General features: G+C 40.4%; 1 protein-coding gene across 1 annotated transcript in view; it reads left to right on the top strand.

Annotated features, from left to right (window-relative positions):
* LOC144768954 (uncharacterized) overlaps positions 1-24080 on the top strand; it is a 78578-nt gene that overhangs the window by 5973 nt on the left and 48525 nt on the right. Inside the window, exons 6-10 of the mRNA XM_078652954.1 lie at positions 2877-2948; positions 9768-9803; positions 11702-11746; positions 17512-17544; positions 19479-19625. Of these exons, the coding sequence (XP_078509080.1) occupies positions 2877-2948; positions 9768-9803; positions 11702-11746; positions 17512-17544; positions 19479-19625 (333 nt within the window). The remainder of the gene's footprint in view (positions 1-2876; positions 2949-9767; positions 9804-11701; positions 11747-17511; positions 17545-19478; positions 19626-24080) is intronic.

The following is a 24080-nucleotide window of genomic DNA, read 5'->3' as shown; positions in this document are numbered from 1 at the left end:
AACGCTATTCTTATTAATAGGTGGTATATTCAACCAAATCTTGCCGTGGATCGGCAATTGCAACCTCTTATTGGGTTGCTAATAAATTGATTGGCGTTTTGAATATAATGCGAAAATTGTGCATTTTATTTCCCATGCTGACATAAATGCAAAAATGTAAATATTTTAGGCGTTCAAAGATGGCGCGCCGTTTTCTGGAAAATGCATTAGTCCTTTGTTTGTGCCGTTACTTGGCACAAACATAGATAAGGGCGTAATTATGGGCGCTGTGTTGACAACACTGACGAAGGGATTCTAATCCCGAAACGCGTCTGTTTTTCTGAATAAACCGTCCTACTAAACTGCTGTTGCCCGTGTGAGTGCTGTGTTTTTCTTGAAGCCCGGCTGGGCATTTTTCTGGAAATTGGAGCATTGGTATTTCATGCGGACACCACCGCATTACGGCACCCGCCCTGAAGAGTGACTCACGTTTGGTGTTTTGGAGCTTTGATATATATATATATATTCTCCACTCCTGAGTTTCCCCGTATAAAGCAGGCACTGACACCGTGGGCTCTCGTTTCAGGAACAAGTTTTATTAGGCCAAATGAAAAAGTTTTATGTATATGTATATATATATATATATATATATGTGTGTGTATATATATATTTCATTTAATTATAAACTCCTCTCACAATCCCATGGACCTTGAAGACCTATTACTACTCCGATTCCTTACTTTTCCAGGAACCTAAATTCCTTTACTATTCCATACTCTTATCCCTCCTTGATTCCTAAAATCCCTTACAATACCCTACACGTACCCATTTCTGAACACTAAAAACCCTTACTACCTCCTACCCTTACCTATCCCTGAACACTAAAATCCCATACCATCCTCTACCCTTACCCATCCCTGAACTCTAAAAACCTCTTGATACTCCATACCCATCCCTGCACCCCTAAATCCCCTTACTACTACCCCCCTTACTTATCTCTAGACCCTAATAACCCCTTACTACCTCATACCCGTACCTATCTCTGAAAACCGAAAAAACGTTACAACTATGCAGTGCATAATTTGTACTAAATATAAGTGCCCGGGCCTGCATCAAGCTACTGCACCTTACAATACCCATTACCCCTGCCACCGCTGACAATAGCAGTACCAACACAACTACAAACCTTCACAGTCCAACAAGTGTGACAATTCAGACTATTCCTGGCCCCCAAGGCTATAAGAATGGCTTGGACGGGTGGTATTAGTAGTTTTGAATGTATATGCAATTAATAAATAACTGTCATTGTGCTCCTCTCTAAATTAGACAAGCAACGCCACCATGTGGCAGACTGTCATAAGTGCCGATATTGACAATTAAGTGCCGGTGACACAGAGGGATGTACAAAAGTTCCCCGGGAAGAGTGATAGAGGGGTGTGTGTGTGCAAGTGAGTGGGGGGAATCCCCTTGTTGGAACTAGAACCCTCACACACCCAGCAAGCTAGGTGTCATGCTTCATCATATGGGCTCTGCTCCTCGTCAGACTGGCGCTGCAATGTCTGACGGGCTCCCGAAACCGGGGCTCTTTATCGGAGATCTTTTGTTCCCGCCATATGGTGCATGTGTGTGAGAGGGCCTGGGGAGTGTGGTCGTGACGTGAGTGTTAGGTTAAAAAAGGTGAGTCAGTCTACATAAAGAATTTATTCTCGTAGTAGACTCCCTTGGTTAAAAACAAATGAAAGTGGTGTGGGAGGGGAGAAACAAAGACCCCAGTACTATTAGGGTATATTGGACTGCTACCCTCAATTATTGGTCGACATGTTTCTTGCCTGATGGCAATTCTTCAGGACCTAAATATGATCGTACCACACTGTGAAAATGCTAGTGACAAATATATATACATAAAAGTGAAGGGTTGAAACTTGCAGGTATGTCTATGACCGTATTATAGTCAGAAATACCAAGATGCAGGCTAGTCAGTCCTGCTGCAGTTTGCAAAGCCCTTACCCGGATCCCTGGTGGACCCCTCAGTCTGCTCCCGTGGGACTGGCTAGGGAGGTGTAGTACCTCCGGCGTCAGCAGTCCAAACGGTGTCACCTACCCCACGTACAGCGTCTAGGTAATGGCGCAGAGCAGCTGGTGCCGAGCACCGGAAGCCGCAGGCTCAAATTAAGCACTTCATCCATAAACTCTTGCCCATCAGTAAACCCTTAAAACCTGTTACTTCCTTGTAATTCCTTTATTTACTGCAATTAAAGTAAAAACGTACGTGTGTGGTCAAGTCCCTTGTTGTAATGTGCCAGAAAATGGCATTAGTGGTACTTACCTGTGTGACATTGGTCGCGTTGTAAATGTAACACATTGTAAGCATTACATACCTTGAACTTAAAAATGTAGCCACTGTCCTTTCATAATTTACGGTATGGTTTGCCCTTCATAGTAACTGGCGGTCCACCATGCAGCACCTTCCGTCCTCTAATGAAGTATTCCAGAGCCTTACTAAAGGCCCAAGGTAGACCCATCACCAACTTTAATGCAGCAGTCAAGAACCTTTGTTGTAGACCCAGAAATATTTTCCATGTGTGGTTCTCCAATTTGCTATATATTTTACCTGCAAAAATATCCAGGCAATCCAGATTTAATGTTAGAATTTGAGGTATTTAGCTTCCTAGGCAAACGATATGAGCAGTCTATGTCCTACTTTCAAGTTATATGTATGTCCACTAATGGTTAGCATGTGGATGCACATTCTGCAGTAACATAAGCCCAAAGTGTCTTTACTATTGCAAACAACATTGATGATTTGTCTCACTTTATTTTTACTTGCTATTACATAAAAATGAACAATGGTGGTAAACGCATTCTTTGTCGTTAATACTGCCTCTTCTCCTTCTCAGGGTCTAAAAGGCAGCATTGGGGATCCTGGTTTGCCTGGACCAACTGGACTCCGTGGCGGATTTGGAGAACGGGTAAGACCTGATGCCTGCCTTTTAAAAAAAATGTAGTTTACCTAATTAGGGAACCTTAATCATCAAGATTGTTGATGGTATCGGCCCAGACATCTCAGTCATTAGGGACTGCCATCTTCACCTGATCTTGGTGCACTTAAGCCATTCCTGGGGTACATATAATACAGATCTTGCTTGGTGCATTGGAGGTAAATTGTGAGGTGTGTAAGCTGAGACTTAGTGTATAAATACATATTTTTCCTGGTGCATTGGAGAGGGAAATGGGTGCATTTCAGACAGACCTTAATGTTTTAAATAAGGGTGTTCCTTGATGCCTTCTAGGTAGGTGGTGGTACATTTAACCAGGTCACAGTGGATTTGTTTGAGGTGAGGAGTTTGCATTTGAGTATCAAGTATTGAGGGTAGGATCACCTATCCTCTAGACTGTGCGCAAAGTAAACTATGAAACACTAGGGTTTCTTATCCAAATTCCATTTATTTTATTTTAATTTCACCATATAGATGCTTCAATTCTTGTATAAAGCACAAGTGGTAAACAAAAACTTCTTTGCGTGCATAATGTCGGCCTTATGTCGCAATGTTAGAGGTTCAACATCAATTTCCATCCACCCAATGCATTTCGGGTCAGAAAACGGTGACCCTTCGTCAGGGGTCTGAAACAAGGGGTAAAACAGGACCATATTAGTCACTCCATATGTATATACCAATGATATCAAAAGCAACGTGATTATCAACGAAACGTGCTACCAGAGGAACTGCCAGGTTCAGTGAAATGAAAACATGCCGTGTGGGTGATTCATCGACAGAATAAAGGTGCAATGGGTGGGGTTCATGAACAACAAACGACTGAAGGGGAAACCAAGTGATAAAGACTGATGCAGCATATATAACCAAAAGGGACCCAAATGGGCTCAACCGGAAAGTAATCGTGCATTACCGGTGACTAAAAAGTCGCTATCCCAAAGTAAAATACCAGTTAAAAGTAAATTAAAAAGCCTGAGCATGCACTTACGAGAAAATCGGACGCCGCCGCGTCTCTGTGAAGTCTAGCAAGTTTACGCGGTGAAACAAGGATGAATATAATAGGCGTACCGCCGGTCACATGATCGGCACAATCTCACCAATGAATGAATGTGCAAAGCCTAAAGCATCCACCACGTGATGTGAATGTCAACGTTTCAACGTCAGGAAGTGTTAAAAGTGAAAGGATAATGAGATTATATTACGAAGAATAGTGTGATATAATACACAGACACATAATGAACCTATGAGAATTTGAAACATAACCAGTCACGATAATTAAACAAGTTAATGTATGATACAGGAAATAATAGAAAAAATTATGAACCCTGGTCAGGGGGACCAGTATTAGTCAAAAGTCAATGCTGAAGAATAATGGGTCATAAAAAGCAAGAATGTTCGACACGATCATTCAACCCAACTGGATGTGCAGAGTTGAGTTTTTTGATCCAGTGAAATTCAGCTCTAAGTCTCTGTTTCAAGGGATCCATGTCTTGGCGTTGTGGAATAGTCTTGAGAGCTGTGAATCTTAATTGGGCTATCTGATGCCCAGCTTCTTTCCAATGGCATGCTAAAGTAGATGCTAAAGTAGATTTCACATTCGCAAGTCGAATGTTGCTTTTATGCTCCGTGATACGGACTTTTATTTTCCGTTCAGTTTGTCCAACGTATATTTTGCCACAAGGGCATTTAATTGCGTAAACGCAATTAGTGGTGTCACAAGTGCTGGTATGGTACCGTTCAATGGGATTGCCTTTAGTGGGATGGGTAAAGATTTTTCCTATGATCACATTATTGCAATTTGCATTTGAACCAATGCAGGTGCATTCAATAAAATATTACTTGTTGCATTTGAGCCCCATCTCAGTGCATCTGTGCCAGTCCTTTTTTTATGCTAACATTTTATTAATTGTATTTGTTTTTGATACACCAGACTGGTATACAATTGGTCATATGGAACAGCAGATGTCTGATTGGCTGAGCCTGTGACATAACATTGCAAAGTTAATATGAACAAATATAATAAAAAAACTTTCCCCCCCCCCACTTCCAACCCTCAGTTGTCACAGCATTCATCCCCAGCCAGTTCCCCCTCCCTTGTGTGCCCCAGTTCTTGTCCTGTTCGTGTAGGACCAAATTTTGTCATCCAGAAAATTCGGAGGATTTTCTGTCCTCTAGAGGACGATAACCCAGTTTTGCCCACATGCGACCCAAATTTTGTAGTGTTTGAGTGGGCAGCCTCTAGTCTTATGTATGGGAATTTCCAGGCTCATACAATGGTCCAGCTCGGATTTCCACCTCTCCAAAGATGGGCGATAACTATCCTTCCTGGGGCCCTGGTAATGTCCCTCTTCACCATCCCCAGTCCCAGCCACACCACTGCAGTATCTGTCAGCATCAATCTCCTTCCTGATATGGAGGAGCACAAGTTTGGGATCTCCGGGTAATGTCCAAAGTAGCATCTGTTCCAGGCATGACAACACCGCCTCCCAGAATGGGGTCAGCCCTATGAATGACCAGTTTGTATAGAAAAAATCGTCCAGTTTTACTGTGCCACGCAGGCAGGTTGGTAAGGTCGCATGCCCCATTTTCCATAGCCGATCCCGCGTGTAATAAACCTTGTGGAGGTATTTCCATTGTGTTAAATGTAACTGCGAAGCAATCGCTGTTTCGCGGGTTGAGGTACCTGCTACCCTCCAGTCTTCATCAGTAAGTTGCCCCAGGTCGCCCGTCCATGCTTCTCTTAGTTGGCCGAAAGAGTCTGGTGTGTTGACCACGAGCGATCATTGTACCTGTGAAATTTTGTGACTAGTAAGCTCACGCTCTGATGTAGTGAGTGAGGGCATGGTATTTGGGGTCAGAACTAAGGACTTCTGGTTTTTGCAATATATCTTGGTTTTATGTGTAGTATATTTATCTTTTGTGTATAAAAGTGCTTTCCTTTTATAAAGTAAAGCACTGAATGGACCTTGATCTTATCAGTTGGTGTTACTGTGTAAAGAGTATTCATAGGGCCCGATTCACAAATAGCCTCTGCAGTCATAGCAGAGTATCCGCAGTCGAGGCGGAGTCACCGCACTTGTGGTGGAATCTCCGCAATGAGAAACCGATGTGCCGAGATTCCGCCACGAGTGCGGAGACTCTGCCACCACTGCGGCACCTCCTCCACGACTGCGCAGGCTGTTTGTGAATCGGGCCCTGAATGTCTAACCTACCTCACTTCCTTGAGCAAGTCTTCGGCTGCTCTATCCTAAGAGAGTCAGTGCTGTAAGGGAGTACTTGATTGCCCAGTTTGGAGTAAAATAGTTCTGTTGCCCCGGTGCTTCAGTGATGAATGACCAGTAGACGCATCAACCGTACAGTAACCCCTGACTGGCCTGATGTCTTAGGAACCATGTTGTCACAGTGAGTGATGTATTCTTTGTCCCTATTCTGTGTGTTACTTTTGTTACTAAATTGCAGTCTCACCTATTTCAGTGACTTGTCCTGATTTTGGTTTTCAACACTTGTCACTTTATTTCCCAAGCAAGTGGATTTTGGATCTCTCTCGCTTCCTATACTTTTATCTCTTGCAGACGAGGAACATGGCAACACCCAATAGCCCTATAGGTCTGTCCTAGAGACAGGTTTAGCTGACTTGCAAGCCTCATGTAATCAAGCAAATTCATAAATAAAAAATGCATATGTATATTGCTGGCACTCGCCACAGAATACAGCATCCTGCAATGGGTATGCCCATTTTAGCCACTGGCTCTCTTGTACTGGGAGTTTTTCACTTGATCACTTGTGCACATAGGCCTAAAAAGAAGTGATATTAAGTGCTATGGATAGTGGGCCAAATCTATATTTTAGCCACTGCTTCCTCCTTTCCATTCATCATCCTTTTTATTTATTTATTTTTTGTGTGTTAAACTAAATCTCCAGATTACAGTAATTCTAACTCAAGCACATTTTCTTTGCAGGAATAGGAATCATATTTTTGTCGTGTGTGCATTAAAACATAAAATGGTTTCTATACCTCTTCTAAGTACTCCTACATGCTAGGAAGTATCCAGACTATTCTATTAAAATGTATATGTAATAATTATTATATTTCAATTTAAAATTTGTGTTGCAAGGGCATGGCTGCCATATTTAAGTAGAATACTGTTGTGGGATATGCTTGCATTAAAAAATATATAAACATTAAACCAGCTTGCAAAGCTTAGATCTTGTTTGGTGTGCCAGGTGTGATGTGGGCTATAACCAGCCTAGACACAATAATGGCACTTATCCCTAATGTAGTCCAGATGTAAAAAGTGGTACAAGGGAGGATGTGGGACATAGCTTTAAATATCAGATAAGAAAGCAGGGTCCGAGTAACCAAATCGTCGTCATAGGGACTCAAAAAATCAGAAAAGGTGTAGGTACCAAAATTAGAGAGTGATAAAAGGTAGAGATGCACTGCATGGAACAGTGGCAGGACCCAGACACCTTAGACTCAATCTTCACAAGTTGTCCTTCCGTTTGTAGCTCATCTTTACTCATTTGTACTCTTCTCTACACACATTCTCCACACATATTTTTTTTCTTCCATAATTTGTACCTCAAAATTCATACCTTAAAGGTTCAGTTAATTCTACCACAATTTTTACCTTTTTATATCTCCAGAACCATTCATTCGTACATGTGTTCATTCTTCCCCAATTTGCATTTGATCAACCCCTTATTGTTCATTCTGCTGCATGTCCTTCGAGATTAAAACAATTTAATTGACATGAAGTTGTACAGGTTTTGAGATTATTATTCATACTCTAGTGCATTGCAGCCTTCACTCGATTGTTAATGTTAACTCATTTATACCGAAGTCTTCACTCACTCGCACTCCCTTATTCCCCTTTATTCCCCATTGATTCACAAACTTCATTATCAATTCTATGTCAGTAATAATGTTGACTGCGCTTCTGCATTCACTTGACCATCACACTTCAATCTCTAGTCAGTATGCGTTGCCTCTCACCTCACTCACCAGCAGCTGACATTTGTCTCATGTCCCCTTTATTACTTGCCTTCTCATCCATGCCTCCAACTCACATTGGTTTTGTCTTTTCTATTCTTCACATCAGCAGCTAGAGACATGTCAAACCATTTATACTAAGTTAAGATAATAAGATTGTGCAACATATCTTCCCTAATTTTAGACACAAGATTGAATGTCTCCAGTAGATGTCTTTGTGAAGCATGTTCAGATTTGATGGAATAATCTGTATTAACTGTTCAGCAATTCATAGTAAACGTAATTATTGCATCCATGAATATTATAGTGAATTTCATGCTACACTGTGTAAATATCCATAGACTGATCCATTTTATGATGGCTCTGTCATGTTAAGCAAAGGCGCTGCAACTTATATTTTCAAGAAGGTCTATAATTGTGAGGCACTCTGACGCCTGCAATGATATTATTTGCGCTTTATAAATGAATACATAAGTAATGCAAGTGAGCTACATAGGTCCTTTCAATGAACTCCTTCTTCTCACTACTCGGCTGTTGCTGATTCCATCTGGTTGCTGTTAAGTCTGTCTGTGCGTCTTCTCTGTACACAAAAGACTTCTTGTTCAGTTTCTAATTTCAGCACATAGACTCTGTGTACACAGCAGGGCCTGTGCAGCGCAGACCATCACAATGCGCTGCCTGTTCTAAGGATGCTCACGTAGGTTACGGGATACACGTCTTGCAAGTCCCAGGAGGCGTCTGAGCCCCATGAATGCAAGATCTGAAGAATGCCATCAAACCCAGGAACAGATTCTGCACTGAAACATTGCATCTTTTCATAAAACCTATGCAATGATCACCCACCGCCCACTAGGAATGATATAAAAAATATATCAGGAGAACGCAGGCTCACTGTTGTCACTGTAGTTTGGAAACCTCCTCAGTTCTCATTTTCCAACCCTATGGCTGTACCTCTGATTGAGGATAGAATTCGTTTGCATTCTCAACCAATCAGCTGAGGGATGGATTTGACCTTTGAACAACTGTGGGTGTACTGGGAAGCTGAGTATTCAACTTTAGGCTTTTTGTGAAGCCGAACTTTAGTGAATAAAGCAAAGTGAGTTTTAATCACACGCCAGGCAATTCACAAGAAGCCAAAGCAAATATTCAGAACTTCACTTAGTTCGCTTTGCTTGCAGCGCTACAGTTTTGCTAGGTGGGGTGCATGGCACACATGCACACCTATTTTTTGGCAAATAATGCATCTTTCTATAGCTCTTGGGATCAGAAAGAATGACGAATTAACATTCAAAGAGTGGTACCCAGCAAATTAGGTTAAAATAGACAATATATGCCTGCATTTTCTGTCTAATATACACCATTTCAATATGGATATTTGTGCCAAAATGTGAATCTTGGTCCTGGAATTTTTTAAATGGCAATCTCTGATGTTACCAGCTAGAAATGTAGACTTTCCCTCTGAAACCCCGCAATGTCATAAAAAAAGAAATTGGAGAAAGTACATTTTATGCTCTGTTAAAATTCGGTAATATTAGTAGTAATGTCGGATGTTCCCGTGAACAGTGGTTGACAAACCTGGTGGAAAATCCAGCTATACCTGCAAAACAAGCAAGAGAGACACCCCTGTGTGTTCAGTTAGTGTAAATGAAGGCACTGGACTTAGTAAAATCACTGTTACATAATAGAGCAAGTACCTCTTTTTAGCATGTTTCCACAGCCATGTCTAAGCAGTTTAACCTACTATTTTTTCCATTTCTTTCTTTTCTCCCACATTTTTTCTCTGATCCCTTTACATCTCCCAGGGTCCCACTGGAGTTTCAGGTCCCAAGGGTAGCCAGGTAAGGCGCAATTTGATTGTCTATATACTGTAATTGTTTTCAAACAAATGCTTGATTGTCCTGTTAGTTACCTTTTACAAACATGTAAGAGATCTCTCAATGTGTTACCAGGTAGAATAACCCACTTATATTGAGCATCTTTTTGAATATTGAAAAAGATTGTGAAATAGGTGAGTGAGCTCTGTTTGAGTGACAGTGACCGGACCCGAAGCACTTGAGTGGTGGAAAAGGAAACCCATGACAGGGGACAGTGCTTGTTTTTCATAACAAATACCGATTTTCAGAGACTTGCGTTGAAGGATCACCACAAGGTTTCACTTGGGCACCGTAAGTGCACAAAAGAAAATGTGCATGTCTCCTGATGAACAAAGGGCCTAGCAAAGTTTGGGGGAGAGGGAGCTTCCTATGATACAAATTGAAGAACCTACTCTTTTTTGACTTAGCAAGGGATGGGCATGACCTTGTCTCCTCATGTTACGTCAATATTCGACTGATACTCGTAGGCTGTCAAGCATTTTGTGAAAATTATCATTTATCATTGAAGACACCTGTGCTACAGATTGATTGCAGGGTTGTGAATTATTCTAGAACACCACGTGTTCGACCATTGGCGCTTTTACGTCTTCAAGCTTATAGTATGTTTTGTCGCATATTTGTCTGAAACCATTAACTGGGTAGTAGTGGTCATTTAATGTTTGTTAAACACCGATAGACGTGCAACTTGTTCTTTTCCATGTTTGTGTAATAACCTTTGACTTGTAGCTTGTTTGGCACACGCTTGTGTGATGACGGTTGTAAGCAGGACACCTTCCAAGTTTGTCTACCACTAGTCAGCTCTTACTTTGTCCTGCCTTATATCTACACAACACTCTTCAGCTTGAAGTATGTTGTTTTTTACGTTTTTCCTATCCCCATTGGCTTGTAGCATGTCTTGGGCGTGATTTAGAGGTACGTGAACGAGTTACTCCTTCAGACATGTCCGCCTTAATAGAAGTGCATTACATCCTAAGGCACTTGTAATATGGCAGATGGCATATCCATCACATTTTAATGGATTGACTGGACCGCCAAACCCTAAATCAAGCCCTTTGTTCTTTATTTGTCTTATACTCGTACGTTTCTGGTATGTTCTATCTAATATTTCTCTAAAACAAACCGGCTTGCATTATGTTCCTCAACTTGTCTATCTGACAGACATTAGGCTTGTTTTCTATTGCCTGACACCTGTCGAATTGTAGCATGTAAACTTGCATGTTCTGCTCCATACTTATCTAGCACCTTTCTGAATATTGTGTTATATTCAAGAAGTAGCCCTACATCTGCTTATGGTTACAATTGTAAACCTGTTAAAATCTAGTTTAAGTTGCTTGCTCCCTGGTAACTAGTGTGTGCAACGATAGACAATTAGCACGTTCAAGGTGCATTGCAATGGAGTAGTCAATGTTCCTGCCATGCAGTAGTTCTAGAGTATTATGATGGAAGAATAGGGAACAGCGTTTTTGTTTTTCCATCACACTATGACTTTTCAGGTGGTGGCCACTGATGTTCACAGAAAAGTAATTATTTCCTAAGGGAGTAAGAAGAAAATGTGGTCACAGCAAATTATGTTTGTCAGAATGGCCTTTTTTTGGAAAATGTGGTCACAGCAAATGATATTTGTCAGAATGGCCTTTTTTTTGGGTACCAATTTCTGCGAAGCTCACAGCAAAGTTGTGTTAAAAGTATTGCAGAAGGAGGACCAGGAAGATGGTTCCAACTTGAACAACCACAGGACGGGTGTAGTCCAGAGAAAACAAAGCATGATAGCAAATGATGATACATCCCTACAGAAGGGACCGATAGATTATACCTATTTGTATTATCTGTAAAAGTAACACACGTATTTGCATTTTTTTAAGGGTATGGCCGGCGCTGATGGACTTCCTGGAGACAAGGGAGAGTTGGTAAGTGATGTAGCAGTGCCAACATTTGTAAAACATGTCTTTATATGAGTGCATATGATTTTGAGGGACAAGAGATGTTCACCTTTGATTTCTGTCACTGAAACAGTTCTCTTATTACCACAATAATATTGTGTGGCTTTAGAGAATGCATCATGCATTTGAAACTAGGTATTACAGAAGTCAGATCCACTTGTTTACTAGTAGAATTCTGGTTTCAAAGAACTGATCACAACGGTGGAACTGCCCTCAACCTGTTATGTCTATTTTGAGTTTGGGAATTCACTGAACCCCAATACTGTTATCACTCTAATTAAAAAAGGGCCATGCACTTCAATATTGGGTTCAGTCTCATCCTCGGATCTGATTCTTGAAGCTTACCACTACAATACTATTGAATATTGAATTCTGAGGTTAGGCAAGTGCTGGCAAAAAGTGTGGTTTGATGGTGAGGGTGACTTGGGGAAAGAGGACCTCACTGCTCATCTCTGGCCAAAATCCTAGAAATATTTTTGTGAGTTGGAAAAGTGTATATTCCAGTTGTGGTCCAGAGAAGAGTTAGTTACTATGACATTGAGCTAAAATTTGTTATGAAATATAACATTTGAACTACAATGAAGGTCATTACCATAGGCAATGCTGATTTCTCACATTACCTGAATTCTGATATCTTAAAAGTGGTCGGAAGGGGCAATTTCCCCATTTGTACAATTGTAAAGCATAGGGGTGGAGTAGAGTGGACTGTTAGTCTGGGCACTAGCAAAATCTAGTTGCCTAATTCTTGCTGCACTAGCTCCATACAGGTTACTCCCAGCAGTGCCTTTTGTCTTCCTAGCCCCCCTTTATTTGTGAAATCTTTCTCTGGAGAGTGGAAAGGAGAGTGGGACCTCTCCCTAGCAGTAAATAAACATTTTGGAAGCTTGTCACATGGGTGGAGAGAGTTGGTTCTATAGAAACAACAGTTCACAAGAATACCTTGTGTGTAGATCCACAACAGATGGCGAGGAGGTACTTCGGACGTGAGACTGGAGTAGAGGATTTTGAAAGATAGCAAGATCACTTTAATTATATGCTGGCCTAGACTGGCAATTTTGCCAACACAATGACAATAGACCCAGCCCATATCACTGATAACGGCTCCTGTGAGAAGCACATATCTTTTTAAAAAAAAGAGAAATTCGTGTTGGTCTGCAAATATCTCTACTTGCAGTCTGCTGGGATGGGGCATGGCACTGGGATGTTGGTGCCTGTGCGGACTGAATCACCAGGCTTACGCTGCCCATGTGCTGGAGGAATTAATATCCTATTGTATTTCTTGCCGGGTATTCTCTCACCTTGCACACACACACACACGTAACACACAAGAAGTCCAGTTGAGGGCACTTACAAAAGCAGACATTTCTCTGATACAGCAATGACATTGTTGGAGTTGCATATCTTATGAATGATCTCGTTGTTAAATCCTGACTCAAATTCTAAGAGACTTCCAAGTTTAAACACTGCTTCTAAACTTCTGAACTAAAAAGGACATGCTCTTTAAAAAACAAATCCTGTAGTATAGTTTGCCCTGCTAAAAGATGTTCCTTCTTAGTTGATGTAGAACTTCACTCAAGAGGGACTGTGACCAGCCTGGGATTTTTACAGTAAAAATTTACAAATTATATATGATGAAATGTTTTCTTGCTTTGTAGCCTGTGTGACTCAGCTTTGGGCCCAGCTAACAGTAACTGCAGCCATTTTTTTCTATTTTTACTATCAGGATAAAATTGGGTTCTTGTCGGGGGTTGGCGGATCATCTATCCCGAGCGCATGTGCTAACTCTATCTCAATAGTCTCCGTCTTCTCCAGCCTCAGACACTTTTTTTCTCGTACTCACCACACTGCAGATGTGTAAACACATGTGTGACTACTGAAAGAAGGAGGCCTGTAGGATGAGGAGTACAAGAATCCTATGGCTTGTAACTTGTATTTACTCCTACTTGTTATCTCCTTACTTACAGGCTTGCTGCAAGATTACAAAGCTTTCGTTAATTAAAATACTGAGGCAACTAACTCCAAAAAACCCTGCCAAAAGACATAATCTTTTGGAAAAATTCAAAGAAACCCATATCAAAGCAGAGAACATACAGAAGGTGAAGTGATGGCATGAGCACAGTGGCTATTTGGTTCCCCATTTGTCCCGCTGATCTTATTGTGTCAATACCATTCAACCCCACCCTCCATTTAATCATTTTGTGCAGTCTATCTATCAGTTGATAGGCAAAAATATCTTTAAGCATGGATTAGCCAGACTGATATGAAGCCGACATCCAATGCAGAGTGCTTTCAGAAGGCACGTGGAGTCCCTGAAGTGGTTGACCTTCAGGTGCAGCTATAGGAATATAAGCATAGGGCATTTTCTGACACTGCCTGACCCATACCAGAGTCCTCTCAGCTTCACAACACGTTTAGGTTCCTCAGGACCCCATCCTCTATCATGGCCTCTTCTCCTTGTCCAGCCTCTCCTTTGGTGGTATTATATACCAAATTGACCTTGCATCACCTCATTGCAGACAATAATCAAATGTTTTTCTCATTACCATCCATCAGCATGCTAGTTATCAGCATATCAACGTTTATTATCTTTGCTGGGCCCACTCTCTTAAACCTGCCCTGATCAATCCCTCACTTACTCTTCTTGACACCAGGTTGTATAATTACCTTTCAAAAACAGAGCCGTATACAAAATTCGGACCCTGGCTTTACAGGGGATTCACAGTACTGCCCCAAAATATCTCACACGAAACATCACCCCCAACACTCCTGCACCATACAAGTAGTTACTGTCCCAACCCCAAACGTTAGTGAAATGCTGACCTTTCTGCATAATTTGACCCTTTTCCTGGAACTTGTTTTCTGATGACTTGTGCTCCATCACTTTTTCCCATTTTTCAAAACTGCTCTAAAAACGTCCTCCCTCGAATTGGTATACCATAACAACTGACAACCCTATTTTTCCCATCCACATGTTCCCCGTACCCCAGTAGTCACCCTCACCATGCCTCTCCCCCTTGTAGAGATTGGAACATTATGAGCAATATGTATTTATTCTAGGGACCTGATTACAAGTTGTGTGGAGACAAATCTGAGGGAGGAATTCCTTTCTGCACAATTATGATTAAGCCAGTGTTCCCATTCTAGAAATTACTGATGTGGGAACACCGGGGCCCATTTTACTGGCCGGGAAAACCAGCAGGTAGAATCATCTTGGGAAAAGGCTGCATTGCACATACACTTTTTCCTGGTCCCAGTCTGATCATCAGTTAAGGTACAGGAGGAGCCCCCAGCCAGGAAACCACTTCCTCTCTCCCCCCCTTTTAATACCCCCCATTGTTTCTTGTGAATGTGGTTATCCAAATACATATTTGCTAGGTACATATGCATAATTCCACGCTACAAGTAGAACAGCATCTCTAAGGATGACAATCTTGATGAACTACTTCCTTGTGACTTTGTTGGCAGGCCTCAGATTCATGATTCTTCTTAACCAGAGTGGATGCCTGGTTTCGCTTTGTTGGCAGAGGTGACTTTATGACTCAGTTGTTGTACAGTGCGGAGACATTTTTCTCAAATTGGTGAAGATGCACTGGTAGATGCTTTCAAATGGAATGGCTTGAGGTTGTGATGGGGTTACTACAAGAAGTCCAGTATGTGCTTCGAAGACTGTATGTTCAGCATTTACATTTCTTGAATGTTTAGGAGCTTACTCTGCCCTGCAACGGCCTCGGTTCAGGCAAGGAGAAATTTCTTTCTGTTATGTGACTGTGGGCTTGGCCCCTCATTGAATTTAGAATGGGGTGACCTGGGAATCTGCACTTCCTTTTATGCTTGGATAGATTCTTAATAGTATTCCGAAAAGGATGCAGAAGTAGCTTTGTGGACAACAATCTGATGTGTGCCCAGATGTGAGCCTGTCCCTGGACCCTCAAAACAGTCTCACAAATTAGTTTTTATTAATTGTTTCTCCATGAACTTACATATCAATGTCATCAAGTTTTTTGCGTGCATTATATTGTCTGAATTGCATGGCATATTAAGCACTCTGTCCTAGACAGGGTGACATCCAGAGAATTTTAGCAAAGCCTTCCTCGGTGGCATCTGACCATGGACACAGCTAGCAGAACTTTGCATCTGGCAGGCCTGAAAAACCCATTCATCCTTGCTTGAAGGTCAATGTACTACAGTATCTTTTTGCCTTTGCCTTTTTGTCCTCCGTGAGAAAGTAAAAATCCTTCTCCCATTGTCTGTATTTGAACTCTGTGAGCTATATGGCTGTGTTGGCCTATCAGATGTTTGGCAACCCTCTAACTGTTCGCACTTCTTATTTGGTGGAAACAAAGTAACTGGGATTACGTTTACTGGACTCTTCTTTGTGGTCGCATCCATGACAGAGTCTGGCTATGCCTAAGAACATACTTACATTTATTTACTATGGGGATTTATATTTATGTAGCACGGACCTAGCCTTAAAGAAAGGGAAGCACTTTGCTAGTAATAAGGACAAAAAATATCATCACAGCGTAGGCAGAGAAAAGGAGACTCTCTTACTGAAAAAAAGGAGCAGACAAGACTTTATGCTGAATTCTGAAGAAGTGAGTCTTTAGGTCTTTCCAGCAGAATAGGAAGTTAGGACTGAGGCTGATGTTTGTGGGTAGAGGATTCTATAGGGTTGAAACTCAATTTTCTGCGTGTTTGAATGGCGAGCGAGCAACATTAGGGATGGCTATCAGAAAGCCCCTATCCTCCGCATCTGACTGCAAAGAAAGGTGGACCTCCTTGGAGAGCCTGTTCATAAGGATCAGTCAGGTCACTATGTATTCTGGAAAGGAACAAATAGGGGAATGGATAAGGTACCTCTTTCTGGGGCACATTTGTATCCTACTGTAGGAAGCTGGCTTTTTATATAGTGGATCAAAATGAGGTACACTGTGTAAAGAGTCCAGGCAACCCCAGTTGGTTTTACAGAGGCACACATAATAACCCAAATGCTCTCTTTTTTGTGATAGTGTGTGTGATCAGTTGGGCTTATCAAAGAGTAGTGCAGAGCATTTGTATCCTCACAGAAGCAATAAATGAGACACACACTCGAGAATCGATCCCAGACCAATTTAGAAAAAGTTGTTGTATTTTTATGTAAATCTTGATACCAAGAACTTTGTTACCAAGTTAGTACTTTTTTAAACATGAATTTCTACAGGTAAGAAAATAGTTCCTTTAAATTCGTTTTTACGCAGCAATGTTTTCCCATGTGAGAAAATGCATATGTTGCATACAGTTATTTTCGAACGGTTTCAGGTAGTCTTCTTTGGGACTTAGGATCGTAGGGGGCCATGGTCCAGAGTACCAACAGCAGTTACTCGTTACCTGCCCTGGGGTGTCCATTTGCAGGGTTGCTGTTAGGGTTGGTAGCTGTGCACGCTACGCCGGGAGGAAGAAGCAAGGGCACCTAGAAACAGGCTGCAGAGGGGGACTTTGGGACAAGTCCGGAAGCCCCCCAACAGGGGGTACTGATCACCAGGGTCCTGTGAACAAGAAAGAGCAGTCGATTCATCGGTACCTGGGCTGCAGCGCTCGGCTACAGAATGAACCACATACTGTGGTACTACTGAATTAATGTATGCATAATAGACAAAGTATAAGTAAATTAATAAAGTCATTTAACATATGTTTGTCAAAGCGTTTTCCGTTTCTAAATAATAGTCAACCATTATTTTTCTTGGCTATTTTAGGGTCCCAGTGGTCCTGTTGGACAAAAAGGAGAGGTAAGAAGGGTCTGAACTGCTGCTTTAAAAATATGAAATTGTATTTAAATTGTTTAAAGTTGACTATGAGTTGCGTCTTTCAGTAGTAGGTATACATATGATGCATGAGTAACTAAATACTGCCTGATCGAGCCAGTGTTTCCATTGCTCTGATACTGCCTCCTGCACATCCTGAGTATTATTTACGTTTCACCTTAACAACACCTTCTTCAAGGATCATTATTGCCTGCCCTGAACCAGGTTTAATTCCCATTTCATGTTATCTCCACTGATCCACTGAGACAGTACTCTATTTACCAGATCCTTATTTTGTGAATGTTTTTGTGTACTCACAGTGTAGTTTAGTGGAACAGATAATTTCTTAAAATGAAGAATTCTTAAAAGTCACCATTTAAAACAAATATATATTAAACAAAGAGTAATGTTGGTAATTTAATCGTTCATGCATAATCCTGGGTGATCAATTTTTCCTTACAGCGGAGCTGCACCTACTCTGCCAACGGGAATGTTATGTCTCATGTGTAGATAACAACATGGTGACAAATTGGCAGAACAATTTAAGCTTGCCAGTCCATCACCATTTTTAATGGGGCCTTCTCTGGGCGTTAGAACATTATAGCAGTGTCCCTAAAACAGGGACTCCTGTACGAAAATAAGGGTGAAAAATTGCACAATACACACTACACATAATTGACAGAAAATTAAAAAATAATGAAATGGTTTATTGCATTGCAAATCATCATATCTAACTTTAAAATACAAAAAATACCAGTTTGTCCCACTTATGATTCAATCGTCATTAATCATATTAGACTTGTATATAAATACAGTTACAATTACAGTTTCCAATACATAGCCAATAATTCAGAATAATGAACATCATATTCATCCATAAATGCTTTGTACTGAGTTAACTGCAATCTTAAAAAAATGTTTGTGGAAGCAGAATGTTGGTGGGGTTGTTCAATGCTCCTCACCTTCCTCAGGAAAGACAGTTTTGGGAATATACAAAGGCGAAACCCCAGTGATCTTTGGTAGAGAATTATCCAACAACTCAACAATGCTTTATACACCACAATCAGACTTGTGGCTGTAATACCCAACCGTCAAGGAGTAAAGGGACCCTAACCCTAACTGTTATTGTTATCTATTTATAAACATATTTTGTGTCACTGTTTACTAAAATAATTTAAAATATACCTTTGATATATGCAATTTATAATGTGGAATGAAAGATAAAAACATAAACACAGTGAAAATACTTTAATCAAAACAAAGACTAAGTGTATATTATGAATTTTGAAAATATATTTCACGTCCATCCATCAGTGCTAAAATCAAGTAAAACCTATCCATCACACCTTTGAATCTGAAGTCATATATCAACATTAAAACCGATAGAATATATATGTCCATTACATTTAAAACTGAATTCAGATTGTAAATATTTTCATGAACACAAAAGTGTATTGTTTTGTAACCCTAAAAGTTTAGACTGATTTTAATCTGTATATTAAAATAATATACATTCAGCCTCACACAAATGTGTAAACTAGCCAGAAAATAATTTAAATAAATTCATCAAAACTAAAACAAAACGTAAAACCATTTCCAGAATCAAAAAGTACTGTATCCATAACTATATTATCAAAACTAAAACTGAATATAGGTACATGTTTGAAAAGTAAAACTAAATCTTTGCTGGACTTGCATCATCTAACTGTTAGCAAAACAAGGGCAGTTAAAGCAAAATAGCAGCGTACAGACAAATGAACTTAATAATCCAAATGCATAACACCGTTTTAATTTAGAAGAATCTATATTTTGTTATTATCTGTTGTTTTCTTTTTTGTCATGTATAAAATGTGACTGGCACTAAAGACATCACTAAATCTCATGGTTTGTGACATACGTTTTTTGTTTCAATTTTTCAGTCTGGAAACAGAGGAGAGTCAGGCCCTAAAGGCATTCAGGGACCTAATGGCACAGCGGGTGTACCTGGAATTCCAGGCCGTCCAGGTCCAATGGGTTTCCAAGGAGAACAAGGAGTTCCTGGCATCACTGGAAAATCTGGCATCCCTGTATGTATGAAGTACACCACACTTTGTATGAAGTACACCACACTTTATTAATTTATCAAGCGCTAACAATAAATTAAAGCGGTTACAAAATATTGATAATGCATGCCAAAGTACAATATGAAAGATGTTAGAAAGAAAAGCTACTTGCAAGAATGTACACATTCGGGAGAGAAGGAATAAATGAAGAGTAGGGAAGAGCATACAGGAAGAGGTAGTGTTTCTGTTGTATAACAAATGTTAAAAAATTGAATAGAGGGGAAGAAATCCTGGTATGGTGAGGAGGAATTGTGAAGCCAAATGAAGGGAGACAAAACAGCACCATTCTTCTTTGCTATTGTTTCTTAGAACTAATCCCAAAGTGTTATTCCCATAAGTAAGAAATTAAAAATGGCACATTTTTCCTCTCATTTCACTTTCTTTGGCTGGCATGTTAGTTTCAAACACATTTCTAATTATATATGTCTACACCATGTTTGAAGCATTAATGCACAACAGCATGGAAGTGCAGGAAAATATGCCTTTTCAGTATTTATCTGCTTCCATTAAAGAGCCATTTCCCTTCTGGTGGGGTTTTACCGGTTTTTATGGGCTTGAACTGAAAACTTTGAAGGTTTACAATTGACATTCAAATTGAAAAACTCAAACACTGTGGCCCTCATTCCTCCATAAGATCAACCATGGTATTGGGTACATTAGTTTTGCAGCGTGAATCTTTCTGGATTCACATGCAATGCGTTATTCAGCAATCTCCTTCTTGGGTCCAGAATTGTGCCTTCTTTAGTTTTTTTCTTTTTTGACTGTGGGCATTGTATTTCTGCTTGGACTAGTGGCATACTATCTATGCTGGCGTGCCTGCATTTCACATATATAGACTTTAAAAGGCGTGTAATGCAGCTGTGCAACAAATCAGAAGGCTATGAAAGTATCAGCACTCATCTCCCAATGTGTTAAATAAGGATTTTAGGGCTCCTATAAAAGCTAGAATTTCTTTCAAGATTCTGTACCTGATAAATGCCTAGAATACTCTGCACTGCCCACCTTTAGGAAAAGATTCAACATTGCCATTCTTAACATCTACTCCTCTCTGTGACAGCTAACCTCCTAGTGGTTCACAGAATCAAATAAATGTAATAGCAGAGGAATCACATTATACTCTGCCACTTTCCCTTGCCTCTTTAGACTGCCTAAATATCTGCAATGCCTCCATGTAATGCTCTTGAAGGTAAACAAAGAAACACACATATTTTGACTCATACCAAGGCTTAGCTTGATATGATTTGAAATGTCTTTGAAATCTTCATGGCATACCTCACCATAAATGTCAGGGCTATGTCTTAACCATTTGCCCTACAGGGTCAATGTAATTGGGGCTGTATATTTCGAAAAAGTGTTAATTTGTAAAGATTTATGTCCCCGATCTTCTGTCCTATAGCATGTAATTGTTTTGCTTCTCACAAGAGGACATCCAATCAATTAAGCTTCACAACATGAGTTGCTGTAGATCTCATGCTGTGTCCATTCCTGCCATCCAGTATTGGGCTTGAAAAGTTACAAGTTGTTTTTCTTCAAAGAAAGGGTTTAGGTTTTGAGATAGCTCCTGGTACCTCCACTGAAACTCACAATGCACCAGAACACAGACTAAACCTCTAGTTGTTTTTTTCTAACATCATGTTCGGACATGCTTTGATGGCTCCATTACTCTTCCACATCAGGAAAGAACTTTGGCACCAGAGGACAGAGACAACAAGAACTAACTCAGCATTGGAAATTACTGAGTAACCATAACCACCTTCTGATCCAGTCATTGTAAGAGCCAGGGGATAGGTCAGATGACAATAACTTGTTGGGAGGAGAGGCAAGGAGAACACTCTGTTTTAGTTTTGCCAGAGCAAGTTTCTGTGGCAAGATCAGCATCAGGTCGGTAACTTGAGTCTTCTAGGGACAACAGTGAAAGTGCTTGTTTTGCGTGTTAGTCATTTCCCTCAAATAAGACTGTTGTTCGGTAACGTGCCCAAAGGTGGGCTCTATAGATTTGCCTTTCAGTGGGTTGAATGAGGACTTCAACTCCTTCAAAGGTTTGGGGGTGTGCTCCAGAACTTCCAATGCCCTTGAGGAGCAAATCCCATTCCACCGGCGCAGGAGTGAGCACAAGCATGCGCCGTATTCTTGTTAAAATGGTGCATCCCTGTGTTTTGAAAATAACACAGCTCAGCACAGCAAAATTGCTTCTGGCACTGCGCTGCACCATTTTCATGTAAATATGCCTCAGAGTCTAGAATTATGAATCAACTCTTTATAGCTACTCCATAGCAGTCATTTTAAAGAAAACACATTAATCTCAATAAACATTCCAGAATTAGAACATCTCAGACTATGTAAGCCCAGCACAGCAGCCATCTTCCGCGTTACTTTTACTCAGAGGCTTACATCTACACTAACTGAAAAAACTTCAAAAAACACCGCAAATAATCCAGCTTGAATTTCTTCTTTCGGCTTCATATTTTATCTGACAAATAAAAAACAAAATCACATTCAATTTTATAGCATTATCACACAGCCAATTTCCTTTACATTATTGATACTATTTTCAGCCAAAAAACACCCCAACCACCAAGTAAGTAGGGGGGATAATGCTAGTGTCTGTGTCTTTAATGAAATCCAGATTCTCTTATCACTCAATTTGGAGAATCTACATTTCATGTTAAGAACTGAGAATAGAACTATGCATGTTAAAAGCTATGAATAGCTACAGAAGATACATGATCTACAGGTTTGAAGTAAAATCTTACAAAAACTCCAGCATTCACCCAATCAACCACTCTCAAATCTATTCCAATCGACCTCCTGAACAATAAACCTTTTTTGCCATTGCATTTCTTACAGAATGTGCCCCAAACCTTTCCTAATCAACACCTGATTCGACCATGCAAAATCTGACCCAATGTGAAATGGTAGCACAACTAGCCGGATTATAAGGCCTCATTCAGGATATCAACAATTGATTCTCTTCATCCCTTCAATATTCTTCCATTCTACTCTCATATTCTTTCATGGCCCTAACCACATATAATCTTTTGAGTGCTCATCCAATCGTGGATCAAAACTAGTTGAAGACATGGGTTTTAACCTTGACGAGATCTGAAACAGCGCCCTATCTGTGTTATACTACCTACTACGTACCTCCAAAGCTTTCACATCTGATACTCTCCTAAAAGATATCAGGCATGACAGTGTTGCTCACTTACTTGACAACTGTTGTAATGACATTAACCTAATTGAAGGCCACTTGTACAACTTCCTAAAATTAAATTCACATCCCATAAATAAAGTTATACAGTCTATGCAGTGTTATACCCTTCATAACTCTGTAAACCAAAGCATCTCATCCTACTGAAAAACATTAACATGAACATGACCAGCAGCCACCGCCAATCTATAAAAATCTATTGTTCTATAACTCAACCCCTTTTCAGACAAGTTTCTTTAAATAAAATTGACAAATCTATTGAAGAAGCTTCTACTGGATCAAAATCCCTTTCCAAGCACCAACATACCCAGCACCTCAATGCTTCAGCATACCTTTTTCTCGTACTTGGGGCCAAAGATTCTCTGAGCAACTCTTGAGCCTTCTCTGAGATGCCTGCAAACCACTCTCCTCCCCTGAAACCTTCCAAACAAGAAAGTTCTACATTTCTGCATTCACCAAAGGATGATCCTCCCATTCTAGAACTACCAGTAAGCCTTCTGTACTTGGGATCAAAAAAGGTTTTTTCCTCCGCCAGTTCCTCTACGCCTGGAAACAAATATTGTGCTAACCAAAAAGGAGTTATCAGAACTGTCCTGCCACTCTGTCTCCTCACCATATGCAACATTCTCTGAATCATCGCAAATAGCGAAAGTGCATAGCCTTAAAGATACCACCAATCCTGCTCAAATACATCTAATGCCTCTGCTTGTGGATCCAGTCGCCAACTGAAAAATTGATCCAACTGCATTGTTAGGGTTGATGCAAACAGATCTACCTCGAAAAGTCCCCAAGTCTCCTGTAACCTCTGAAAGATTTTAACAATCAGCTTCTAATCACTGTAATCCTTCAAACACTGAGAATTCCAATCTGCTGTCACATTGTTCAAACCAGGAAAATACTCCACTAGCAGCCTACATTGTGTTTCCAACAGAAATTCTACATTTTCTTGACCACCTCTGCCAAATTCGTGGCCTTCATCCACTGAATTGGTTTATATAACGTACTGCTGAGACATTATCCATCTTCCACAATAAATTCCAATTCTTTAAAGAACTTGCAAAACTCTGCAACACACACAAGCCTGCCCTCCTCTCCAAACCATTTCTATGACTCAGTTTCACTTCCACTGACCATCTGCCACGTGTCTCTTGTATTCCTAAACATATGCCCCAACCAAAAACAAAACCTGGACAATTTCCAAATCAATT

The sequence above is a fragment of the Lissotriton helveticus genome, chromosome 7 (genome assembly GCF_964261635.1).
Source record: "Lissotriton helveticus chromosome 7, aLisHel1.1, whole genome shotgun sequence".
NCBI classification, from domain to species: Eukaryota; Metazoa; Chordata; class Amphibia; order Caudata; family Salamandridae; genus Lissotriton; species Lissotriton helveticus.
This window is presented reverse-complemented; position numbering and strand designations above follow the sequence as displayed.